Source organism: Cricetulus griseus, chromosome 6, assembly GCF_003668045.3.
Source record: "Cricetulus griseus strain 17A/GY chromosome 6, alternate assembly CriGri-PICRH-1.0, whole genome shotgun sequence".
In the NCBI taxonomy this organism is placed as follows: domain Eukaryota; kingdom Metazoa; phylum Chordata; class Mammalia; order Rodentia; family Cricetidae; genus Cricetulus; species Cricetulus griseus.
In genome coordinates this window covers 27909538-27922317 of record NC_048599.1, presented here as the reverse complement: position 1 = coordinate 27922317, position 12780 = coordinate 27909538, and the positions used below count along the sequence as shown (strand labels likewise).

Genomic DNA, 12780 nt, shown 5'->3' with positions numbered 1-12780 from the left:
GCCACAGAGAGTAAATCCCTCCACTGAGTGAGGAAGTGGGTTTGGCCTCACCCATGGTCAGGGAAAGCGACCACATACCCCTGGGTTCATTATACTGAGGAACCAAGTGGCCAGCTTTCCACCACTTGCAAATGAGAGTCCAGACTAAGCCTGGGGTGATAGTGCACACCTGCAATCCCTCTACTCAGGAGGCTGAGGCAAGAGGTTCTCAATAGTGAGACCTTATAGCAAGACCCTGTTTTGAGAACCAAATAGGGAGTCTGGCCTAAGACGTGCCTTCGAGAAGACCAGTATGCGAATGCAGAACTAGATTATTCAAGTTATTAATCTAAAATGCAACATTTACTGAGCCCTTACAAGGTGTTGGAAAATATCTGGCAATATTATCTAACATAGCTCTTTTTATCTCCCAGTAATTCCACAGGTTAACACTGTGTCCATTTTGCAGATTAAGAAACTGAGGAACAAATGGTGACTGCTTCCAGATCACGCATCTCATATTGTGTAATTTTAAGCCAGGTGGGGCATAAATTATAGGGTATGGCAATGTATGGTGCTCTTAGCTGAGGTTCTAGTTTCCCACTGACAAAGGCAGAGGCTCCAGGCCCTTGTGCAAGCTAAGTGGGAGCCCAAGTGGCAGAGTGAGCAGCAGGAAGAATGTCAGGGGTGTGTCTGTGAAGCCCCTGCTAGAGCAACAGGCTGGTTACCACTGATCTCTGAGAACAGTCCAGAAAGATCCAAATGATTAATATTGCCAACCTGTGTTGGTGGAAGACTGGCGTGTTCTACTCCCACGGCAAATATGACAGCACTGGCATGTGCTGTGTGTGGGCAGAGATCAACGTGGGAGCTCAGGGCACCTGGGTTAAGGGCTGGTGGTGCTGAGTGAGTCATCTGCTGTAGAACTTTCTGGCACAATTGCAGCTAACATCAGAGGGGGCTAAAGGACAAGGCAGTGACACCCAGGCCTCTGGCGCATCTTTCTCTTGTCAGCATCCATCTCTCACCCACTAGCCTCATATTCACCCAGGATCGGCCCACCTATTTCACCCACATACAGGTGACTCAGAAGAGGCTGTATCCCAGAAGGGTGGTTGACTGTCCCCTCTAAATTCATCACAGTCGTCCCCCTTGGTGACAGACTCCATGCTTTAACGGCTCAGTACACGGCATATCCCTGGAGAATGCCAGTCATCCTGGGTGACTCAAGCTAGCCCAATCAGACTGACTAAAGAAAGCACTTGATGTCACCACTGCTGGTGTAGTCTCTCCCTCCCTCCCTCCCTCTCCTGGGTGTGAACAAAAGTGAGACCGGCTTCACACTGGCAGCTCTCTTGAGACTGTGAGAAGATGGAGTGCAAAGCTGCCTCTGCACCCCCAAAGAAATGCTCAGTGAACACCAAAGAATGAGGTGCTGTGGGACAAACAACATGGAAAGCCAGCCCTGACGCCTAAGCTAGAGAAATGGTCAAGCAGGTTGGGGAGGGGCTTCAAACGGAAGGACCCATAATCCTTTCACCTTCCAAACACTTGGGGAAAGTCACCTGTATGTCCAAATGTTTCATAAACAGGATTCTCTGTCTGTGTCACCTCCAAGTCCATCAGCTGAGGTGGGGGAAGCAGAAGGAATCGGGGAGCAAGAGCCTATGGCAACATAAAAAACACAGCTCTCGTCGTCTCCCAGGGGTAAGAGTGTACTCTGGAGTATTTAGGTCACCTAAAAGTCCACGTTCCAACATGATAACAGTTTTATGAATTATTAGCAGAAATAGAACAAAGAAAGTAGGTAAATCAACACACTTAAAATACATCCAGGGGGTGGGGTGGGGGTGGGGGGCTGGAGAGATAGCTCAGAGGTTAAGAGCACTGGCTGCTCTTCCAGAGGTCCTGGGTTCAATTCCCAGCAACCATTGGTGGTTTACAGCCATCTATGATGAAATCTAGTGCCCTCTTCTGGTGTGCTGGAATACATGCAGGCAAAAAGCTGTATACATAATAAATCTTAAAAAAAAAAAAAAAAAAAAAATCCATGGAGGGGCTGGAGAGATGGCTCAGCAGTTAAGAGCACTGGCTGCTCCTCCAGAGGACCCAGGTTCAATTCCTGCATCTACAAGAGGCTCACATTCTTCTGTTAACTCCAGTCCCTAGTGATCTGATGCCCTCTTCTGGACTCTGCAGACACCAACATGAATTAATCAATGGCTTAAAACCATATACATCCGGGGAAGTGAGCTATGACATCAGAGACAGGTCTGTACCTGTGATGCCAGGGGAGACATCCTGAACTTGTGGGTTTGTGTCAGCTAGTTGTGTATCAGTGTATCCTAAAAGGAAGTTAGGTCACACGAGGGCGGGCAATAAACAGTTACGGGGACGATTAAGGATAGTGTAGGATATTTGGCTCTGGACTGGCAACATTCCAACCTCTCCACAATCACTAAGTTTTGTAAGTCCATCAGCCTGTAATGTTCGGTGAAGATGGTTTTTTGTTTGTTTGTTTTGCTTTGTTGTTGTTGTTGTTGTCGTCGTTTGTTTTTCTGGGAACTTTCCTTCACACCTCCTACTCCAGCCAGCCAGCTTTGTGATCCTTTGATTACCTCGGGTCACCCTAGGCAGACCGCTGTGTGCTTCTGGGCCCCTAAGATGCCTGCTCCGCTCAAAAGCAGGGTAGCCAGGTAAGGCTAGGCTCAGCACCTCCAGCCACACTTGCCCAGGAAAGAGCAGGGGGCAGAGTCTCTGTCCCTAGAGTGATGCAGAGTCCTCAGCAGGAACACCCCCACAGCCCCTCCCCGTTAGCCGAGTCTGCCTTGGCGGTTCCTTTCTCTAGCACCTAGCCGGGTCACCTCCATCCGCAGCTCTCTCTCCTAAGAGCGGTCCCAGAGGTCCCAAACCGCAGGCTCTTTCACTGTCCCCTTCCCTTGGGCCTGGGAAGGCTTGTATCAGCTTCCCAATAGAAAGTCACAGAGTGGGTCCTGTACGGCGTCCAGGCTGACCTGGAATAGGCCCAGCCTTTCTAGGGACGCTCATCGCTGGACATCACGCGCCAGCTAGGAGGCAGTGCAAGCCACAGGAAAGGGCGTGTGCAGCTGTTCGGGTTGACACCCCGCCACAGCTCCAGCCGGACTCTAGCTGCGCAGTCGGGTAACCTGACTTTGGTTTCTTTTCCTCTCTCCCCACCCCCACCCCGCAGGGGGACTACTTTGGGGAGGCCCTTCAGTAACCACTCCCACTCCTACTTCCTGGATATAGCTTGGGGATGTGCAATATGGAATTTCATGGAAGGACGTACAGAATCAACACAACTCCAGAAGGCGCGGTGGCTAGTTCTTGTCGCTGAGCCCAGGGGAGCCCGCGGTGGAATCTAGAGAGATCCGTGGAGCGAGCCTGCCGGGGTTTGGGCCTCAGCTCACCCACTCATTAGCTCCAAGCCTGTGTGTGGGTGTGTTGGGTGTGTATGTGTGTGACGTAACTTCTCTGTGCCTCAGTTTCCTCCTCTGTAAAATGGGATTAACATTGTGCCCAGCTAGCAGGGTGGCTCTGAAGTGTGAGGTCACCACATTCCTGTTTTCCCCATGTGGGGGCCACTGTTCCCAGCTCCCACTGAGAGCCAACCCTTTCTTGCTGGGCAGGTCTGACCTCCCGCGTCCTCGCCTCTCAGAGCCTGAGTCACCGCTCTGTGCGTCACTCGCGACTTTGCTCCGCGACTTGCAGACTCACCCTGAGTCAGCGGCGGACGCGTCCACTGCGTGTGTCGCGAGGGGGTGGCGGGGCGCCGCAGCCGGCAGTCGGTAGATGGGTTGACGAGGGACACCCGGCTCCTGTCGGGCGGCGCGGGGGCGGGCATGATCACCCTGCGGGCCGAGCCACTCGGACGGGAGAGGCCCAGCGCCGTAGCCCCTGCGGCTGCGCGATGGTACAGCCCGGCAGGGTAAAGCAGTCGGGCGACTCTGGCGGCCAAGGAGGCGCTATGGGGCTGCGCGCGGGAGGAGCGCTCCGGCGGGTGGGCACCGTGCCGGGGGCACCGGAGGGACAGGAACCCGGCGGCGCTCAGGGAGGCAGCATCCACTCGGGCTGCATCACCACGGTGCACAACGTGCCAATCAGCGTGCTCATCCGGCCTCTGCCATCCGTGCTGGACCCGGCCAAGGTGCAGAGCCTCGTGGACACGATCCTGGTGAGCCCGCGGAGCCTACCGGCCCGCGCGAGAAAGAGAGGGCGCGAGGGTAGGGGTCCAGGATCTGCGGGAGCTCAGCTTCGCCTGTGTGACCTTGACGGGCTGGGCTGGCGGAGCCTCCCTGGGCCTCAGGTTCCTCACTTGGACTTGACCATGAAAGTAATGATCTGTGACGCACATACTCAAAAGTGCTGCGGTTGCTCCCAGCTGATTTCAGCTTCTCTGATCAGCTCTGTGAAGTAGCTGCGGTTCCTCCTGTATGGAGGAGAAACTGAGGCACAGGAAGCTTGGATTTTGTTTTGTTTTGTTCTGTTTTTTAAGCAACTTGCCTTAGGTCAAGCACTTACAAGATGATACAATGAAACTTTACCCCCAGATAACCTGGGTATCCTGATGTCTCTTCTGGCCATGACAGTCAGGGCAGTGGTCTGGGTGTGTCATGTATGTTGGGAAGTAGGAGAGGCTCAAGGCCTCCATATTGGAGGGAGAGTCCCCGCAGAAGCTAGGGCGTTTGTGTCAGATCAAGATTCTTCCAGATTCTTGAGCAGTGGGCCCTGGAACCCCTAAAGTCCCGAGGATGTTTGGTCTTAAAATTTGCACCCCTGTCTTCCTGTGAGAATTTCACAAAAGCAATTATTTTGCCACCTTGGCAGTTGCCTTCAAGCTGACTGTGGGAAGGGGACTTAGCCCCACCGCTCTCTGAGTACCACTGGGCCTTTGCATAGACTTACCTCACCCCAGGAAGTGCTCCCACACCTCCTTCTCGGCATTGTTTTAGTTTTGGTGTGCACATGATGCTAGGGATTGCACTTAGGAGCTCTGGCACGGTCAGCGGGAGCATCACCAATGCCCTGAAGCCCGAGTTTTTATCTCTTTGTTGCTTCTAACTGCTTAGTCTTTCTGTCTTGGTGTCAATGTCTCCCCTGCCCACCCTATTGGGCTAGGCCTTCTGTGACCTCACAGCCACCTGGGTGCCCCCTAGCACAGCTGGGATCCTGATGGGTTTAAAAGACCAGTTTAGAAACCTCTGTCCCATGCTGGAGCCACAGGCTCTTGTGGAGACAAGGACCTATCTGCTTTGGCCACCTAAACACGTTGTCACAAACATGGCTTAAAACAAGATAGGAGTCCAAAGCTGTGTTTTTTGTGGGTTTTTTTTTTGTTGTTGTTGTTTGTTGTTGTTGTTGTTTTGCTGCTTTTAAAGCAGGGTGTGTCTCTATATAGCCTTGCTAGTCTGAAACCTTCCATCTCTCTGGTGCTGGGATTACAGGTACCCCCCACCAGACCCAGCTCAAAGTGTGTTTTATTGAGCTAAAATAAGGAGCCAGCAGGACTGTTTTCTTGAGGCCTTAAGGGAAAATGCATTTCCTGAAGTCTCAGTTACTTTTCCCTTTGTTGGGACAAATCGCCCTGACAAATGCAACTTAAGGGTAACAAGGTTTACATTGGCTCACAGTTCAAGGATACCGTCCATCACATCAGGGAAGTCATGATGGCAGGGGCTTGAGGCCACTGGTCACAGTGTATCGCCAGTCAGAATGGTGAAAAACCACTTGTGCACTGCTCAGTGTCTTCTCTTTATACAGTACAGGATCCCAGCCTAGAGAATGATGCCACCTTCAGTGGGTGGTTCTTCCCATCTCAGTTAAAGTAACCACTATAAACCCCCACAGGCATCCATAAAGGCCCACCCTCCAAAGTGGTTCTGGATTTCATCAAGTTAACAATTGAACCCTTTAAGCTGAGGGCCTCTCCCTTATCTTCAAAATAGCAGCAGCTGGTGACCTCTTTTGCCACAGCCTTTTGCTTTCAAAGAACCTGGTGATTACATTCAGCCTGCCTGGGTAATCCAGGACAATCTATCAGTTTCAGGAGCCTTAAAGCCCACTCCCATCAGCAGATTTCCACTATGTAAGGTGGGTTTCACAGGTCCTAAAGATTAGGAAATGGGCATCCAGAGGGGCCTTTATTTATTTACTTGTTTATTTATTGTGTATACAATATTCTGTCTGCAGGCCAGAAGAGGGTGCCAGATCTCATTACAGATGGTTGTGAGCCATCACGTGGTTGCTGGGAATTGAACTCAGGACTTGTGGAAGAGCAGTCTGTGCTTTTAACCTCTGAGCCATCTCTCCAGCCCCAGTGGGAGCATTCTTAAACCTACCCTCTCACACCTTCAACACAAGGCCTACCAAATGCAGCTGTCCAGGGCCACCCTTCCAAGGAGTCCTCCCGGACTTCACCCACTGCCCTGCTCGTTGAACATAGGGGCTACCTGCCCAGTACTGGTCCCTACTGTTCTTCAGAGGAGCCATGGCTTAGGCATTTGGGCTCTTAACCTAAACTAGTCCATATTTGTAGCTTCCGTAGCCTCCCTAGTGGTTCTGTGCCCCTGTCACTTCAGACAGACCCATGGCCTCCTTCCATCCTGGCTTGTCATCTGTAAGACTGTCTTCATAGTGTTTATCACTCCCTGATTCACTTCCTCCTTCAGTCTGTTCCTGGGACAGAAACCCTGTCAGGGTGAGACTGTCCTTGCCTCCTGGGTGTACTGTGTCTCCCAAGTGTGTACTAAGTGAGCACAGGGTATATTGTTCACATGGATGTAGATAAATACTCCGCACCTAGTGTTTGGGGGAAGCCCCTAGCTTACAGCATCTGCCATTACTCTGCTGGAAATAAATACTCTTGGGACTGATTTTCAAGCTGCCAAGACAACACCTGCCCGCCAGCTTGCAGAACCCCTAGGTGGTGGAGAGCCTGCTGCTCCTCCCAGCACGAGCCCTTTATAGGCATTCTGCTTGGCTTAACAAAGCATTTTGCCAGTTCTCAAGCATAGTGCCATGCTCACTCACCCTGTGACCTTTCTCTCTAGGAGGACCCTGACAGAGTGCCCCCCATCGATGTCCTCTGGATCAAAGGGGCCCAGGGTGGTGACTACTACTACTCCTTCGGGGGCTGCCACCGCTATGCCGCCTACCAGCAGCTCCAGAGAGAGACCATTCCTGCCAAGCTCGTGCAGTCCACCCTTTCAGACCTGAGGGTGTACCTGGGCGCATCCACTCCAGACTTGCAGTAGAAACCTCCGGGTCACCCCACCCCCTGCACACCAGTGTCATCTTCCAGAGCCCAGAAGACACACATGGCCCCCAGTGAAACTGTAGCAGGGATATGTTCTCTTTATATCTAAGGAGAGAGGTCTGCCTCTTGGTGCCTCTATACTAGCCCCCGGGTCCAGGAATGAGGGGGCCCAGCTCCCCTGTCTGTAAAAAGATCTCACGGCCATGACCCTGAAGGTGTACCAAGAGGAGGAAGTGAGAAAGGAGATGGGCATGGAGACAAGGACTCCGTCCATTTTTATCTTTATGATAGCCTATCACTACATGAACTAGGTACTAGGAAGTAGAGGAAACTCCAGGACACCATGGCTTAAATGAGAGAGGCTTGTTTCCCCCAAAGCCTGAGTCCTGGAACACATGACTCACACAGTATTGTGTCAACTGCTCGGTGAAGGCGGGGCCTCCTCTAGTAACCCTTTGGCCTTGCCCTCATTGCTGCTTACTTCACAAGATGGCTACAAGATGGTCACAAGATCTCTAGGAATCATGTCTGTATCTATCAGTTAGCTATTGCTATATAACAAGCCATTCTCAAACTTAACAGCTAAAAAAAGTATTCATTTACCCATGATTCTGTGGTGAGCCCTGGGGGCTAGGTGCCTTTGGGCAGCTCTGCTGGTATGGCCTGGCCCTGCTCATGATCCTACTGTCAGCTGTCACCTCAGTTGGGGCTGGTTGGGCTGGGATCACATTATTTATTCTTGTGGCATATGTTGGCTGGATTGACTTGGTCATCCTTGTTGCCTCTCTAACGGGTCAGCTCAGGCTTATTCTCAAGGTGGCTTCAGAGTTCCAAGAATGAGAATAATAGTGACTCACTGCTAAGAGTACTGACATGGCAACTCACGACCGTAATCCCAGTTCCAGTTGACCTGACATCTGCTGGCCTCTGCGGGCACCAGACACATGGTACACAGACATACGCACATGCAAGCAATGCGCCCACATACATAGGTTTTGTTTTGTTTTAAGGTGACCAGATTTCTTCAGCCCTTGTGCCAGGACAATGTCACTACTGCTGAGTTCATTCCTCAGATGCAAGGGGTGTGGATGGACACCAGCTCTCAATGGGAGGAACTGTAAAAAACAGCATAGATGAATCTTGGTGGGCCGTGACAGTATTTTCTTGCTCCCACACATACGCACTCCTCACACAAAGGGCCATACCAAGTCTTAGACTTATCTTGGGACCTAGAAGTAGTCATGGCATGGTGTCTCCAAGAGCTGGGTACCCCACCCTCAAAGATGACTCACTAGCAGCATGGGGTGGGCAATGGGACCTTCCAGAGGGGCTTCTGCAAACTGAGGGTCCTGGAGGCCAAGGAGAGGCAGCAGAAACAGAAGAGTGAGAAGGAAGCAGCAGAGTGAGGTGGCCCTTGCTGCTGCCCTGCCCAGAAAGCTTAGTTACTTGTCGTTTTCTGTTTTCCCAGCTCAATAGTGAGGTCAACAGCTTTCTCACCTGCTGAGTGTCCCAGCAAATGAAATTGAAAGGGATAAAATGCAACATGGAACTTGAACTGAATCTTGGGACCAAAAAGTGATGGGGGAACATAGCAGGTCAACCAGGAACTTATTCGGTCTGGGTTTTAGTTATCCTCCATTTTGGGCAATCAAACTGCTAGGGTGGGCTGAGTGAAGACTATATGGGAACTCTTTAATCTCTGCAACTTTTCTGTAAATCTAAAGTCATTCCAAAATAAAAGTTTATTTAATTAAAAAAAACCCGCAATTTAATGGCTTTAGTCCAGTATTTTTGGTTGGGTTTTATGGGCCTTGCCCCGGGTCTGGGGCCTAGAATATGCATTTCTAGATGGTTCTCAGAAACAGGTGGGGGCCCAGGAACACATTTCTAGAAGGTTCTCAAGAGCAGCTACTTCTAAGGGAATGGAGCCAGGACTATGTAACCAGATGAGTAGGTATTTCCCACTCCTGGCAGGAGGGTGGAGGTATGCATGATTCCCCAAGCCGTCAGAGGGGCTCTGCAAGCCCTAACTTTGTGATCAGAGCCAGGAGAACAGAGGATGTCCTGCTGGGCTGAGGTAACCACATTCAGTCTGCTTGCAGACTCGGTTTGGAGGAACCCAACCAGCAGGCCCCACGAGGAGCGAGGGGACAGGGTGGAGGCAAGGGTCATTCAAGAAAAGAGCTGGGAGCCAAGCATGGCCCTTATCTGTAATCCCTGTATTGGAGAGTCTGACACCAGAAGATAAATTCAGGATCAAGACTTTCGTGGGCAGCATAGCGAGTTCCAGGCTTCCCTGAACGATTTAGTAAAATCCTGCCTCCACATGAAAATAGAAAGGCATAGGGAATGTAGCTTAGCAGTAGAGCCTTTGACTGGCATACTGGTTCCATCAGAGAGAGGCCGGACACGGAGAGGGGCGCAATGTGGCTGTCAATTGGTCCTGGGCTGCACTTCCACCCTGCACCAGCAAGTGGCGCTGGTGTCCCGTCCCTAGAACAGAGCTGAGTCTTGGGGACAGCACTGGGTTGGAGGGCATGGTTGAGGGAGGGATTGTCGTGACTGAATGAAGCCTGGGTGGGGCCCTCAGGTGCTGCTCATCCTGCCTGCCCTATACTTGTACCTTAGGGGTTCTGGGTTCCTCTACAGAGGGGGCACTTCCAAGAAGCACTGAGCACCCTCCAAGCTGGGCCATGAGATTCTTGTGAATTTTCTGATATGTGTCCCTTCCCCTGCCCTCAAAAAAGGCAGTGTGTAGGGGTTCTTGAGTCTCCTTAAGGCCCTGGGACCAACCCCTCCATGGTAGATTTAGATTTTAATTTCTCAGTTTTACTAAGATTAGACATTATTTAATGGGTGCATGCCTGTAATCCCATCACCTTGGAGGGTGAGGTAGGAGTGTTACAAGTTTAGGGTAAGCCTAGGCTACATTATGAGGCTGTCCTAAAAAAAAAAGTCCTAAAAAACATTAACAATTTAAATAACTAAACATTTTCAGTTAAAACACTAGGAGCAGGCTGAAGTCCATCCTGGATCCTAGACCTGGCTGTCCCTTTGCATTTTTAGTGCAATGAGTTTTGGCACATGCCCTTCCTGAAGTGTGCTGGACTGCAGAACAAATTCATATACATTCATGCATGTCTAGAACACTTTTGTGCTCTGTGTGTGTGTGTGTGTGTGTGTGTGTGTGTGTGTGTGTGTGTGTGTTTGTGTGGTGTGAGGCCAGAGGTCAATGTTAGGTATCTTCTTCAGTCACTCTCTGGTTTGTTTGTTTGTTTGTTTGTTTGTTTAAGGTTCTTTTTCATTATTTAAAAGTATGTGTATGTGTATCTGTGTGTGCCTATGAGTGTGGGTGCCTGCTGGTCCCCCAGGACCTAGGGTCAGCAGAGATTGTAAGCCTCCTACTGTGTGGATGGGGGGATTGAACTCTGGTCCTCTGGAAGAGCAGTACTTAAGGACTGAGCCATTTCTCCAGTCCCTTACACCTTATTTTTTGAGACAAAGTCTCACTATGTAATTGTTCCAATGCTGTCCCAGTAGAGTCTTTCCCTGAACCTGGCTGGAGTTCACCCATTTGTAGCATGAATTCTAATTGTTCTTAATAATAAAAACTCAGAGTCAGCTATCAGGGATGAAAGCTGAAGGATCAGAGAAGCAAAGCAGCCAGCCACTACAGTCCTTACCTCTACCAATGCTCAACCAAAGGGGCAATCTTTCATTCAGTCTGACTGCATTCTCAGACTGCATCCTCAGACTGACTGCTCAGACTGCCACTGCTCAAATTGCACTGAGCTCCTATTTCCTCTCTGCCCAGCCATAGTCTCCACCTCCCTTGTGCTGGGATTAAAGGCATGTGATTCCAAGTGCTAGGATCAACTTTGTGTGAGTGCTGTTTCTCTTTTAGACTGGATCAATTTCATGTAGCCCAGGGTGGCCTTGAGCTAACAGAGATCGTTCTACCTCTGTTTCCCATTGCCTGGCCTCCATGGCTAACTAGTATGGCTAGCTCTGCACTCTGATCTTCAGGAAAGCTTCATTTGCTATAGCATAAAGTCTGCACTCTGATCTTCAGGCAAGCTTCATTTGCTATAGCATAAACAAAAGTATCACCACACCCATTCAGCTAGGACAGCTGGCCAGCAAGCTCCAATGATCTTCTGCCTCTACTTCCCCAGCAGCACTGGGATTATAGGCATACGTAGCCACGCCCAGCTTTTTAGATGACTTCTTGGGGAATTGAACTCAGGTCCTCATGCTTGCACAGCAAACCTGATCCATCTCTCCAGCCCCAGTTTTGTTCCCCCAGGATTTATGTTTGTTTTATGTGTCTAGGTGCCCACGGAGGCTAGAAGAGGGTATCAATCCACTGGAACTGTATATAAACAGTCGTGAACTGCTGTAAAGGTGGTAGGAATTGAACCCTGGTCCTCCGAGAGAGCAGCTAGTGCTCTTAACCACTGAGCCATCTTTCCAGCACCCCACCCCTTTTCAAAACACTATTTCAGATTGATGTCTCTTGGCACTGGTCACTGCACTGCCCCCACTGGCAGCTGGACTCCTCTCCGGAACTCTCAGGCTGGTGTCTACAATATGGCCTCTTTTTCTGAAGGCCACCCCCCCATCTGTTTTTCCCTTCCATTTTATTTTCTTCATTTCTTTCTATGATTCTCTTTGGTCTCCACTGATGTCTTCCTTGCCCACCAGAATGTAAATCATGGCAGGTCTTCCCTGCTTATCACCCTGAGCCTAGCACTGATAGCAGTCCTAGCACTAGTAGGTGTTCATCAGACAGCTGTTGAGCAAATACATCCCACATGAGGGAGGCCATTCTTTTTTTACCACTGCCTGGTGTTGGGTAAAGGATGTAAGGATGTACCAGCCGCTCTCCTTGGGAGCCCATTGGCTGCTTGTGCAATGTGCGATCCCCACATCCTCTACTGTGTTCTACCAGCTGGACACCTAGAAACTTAAGAGCCTGGTGACACATAGCCTTCTACCTAGTTTCTCCTTATTGGTGACCTTTCCAGAGGAGATGTTCCAAATGCTACCCAGGCAGAGCTTGGGGACTCTTCTTCCAAACTCCAGCCCCTTTTTGGAGCATGATCATGGTTGAGAACAATAAAAAGCTATGAGCCCTTTCCCCACACCAGGCAGCTCACAAGCACCTGTAATTCCAACTCCAGGGGATCTGATGTCCTCTTCTGGCCTCCAAGGGCAACTGTACTCAAGTGCACACACATACAAACATACATATAATAAAAATAAAACACAGTATTTAAAAATAAACTTTGGGCACTTTCTGAGCCTCCCTATGCTTGACAGCTTCCAGGGGCTTTGTGCCCAGCACTAACAGCATGTCTCAGAGAAAGGTACCTATCCGTGCAGAGGTGGGGTGAGGGACTGAGCGGACTCTGGTTGCCAGCTGCTAGGTGAGGATGCTCACCTCCCCGCCATCAGCCTGCAGTTAGGATAACCTCCTGGGTGGTCCCTGCATGTTATCCTGGACCCCAGAGCACCAGCCTTGG

General features: G+C 50.5%; 1 protein-coding gene across 1 annotated transcript; it reads left to right on the top strand.

Annotated features, from left to right (window-relative positions):
• The first annotated feature begins 3784 nt into the window (after positions 1-3784).
• On the top strand, positions 3785-9027 carry Srxn1 (sulfiredoxin 1). Its single transcript, XM_027421522.2, has 2 exons — positions 3785-4174; positions 7050-9027. The coding sequence occupies exons 1-2, from the start codon at positions 3911-3913 to the stop codon at positions 7251-7253; spliced, it is 468 nt and encodes a 155-aa protein (XP_027277323.1). The 5' UTR covers positions 3785-3910; the 3' UTR covers positions 7254-9027.
• The last annotated feature ends 3753 nt before the right edge of the window (positions 9028-12780 follow it).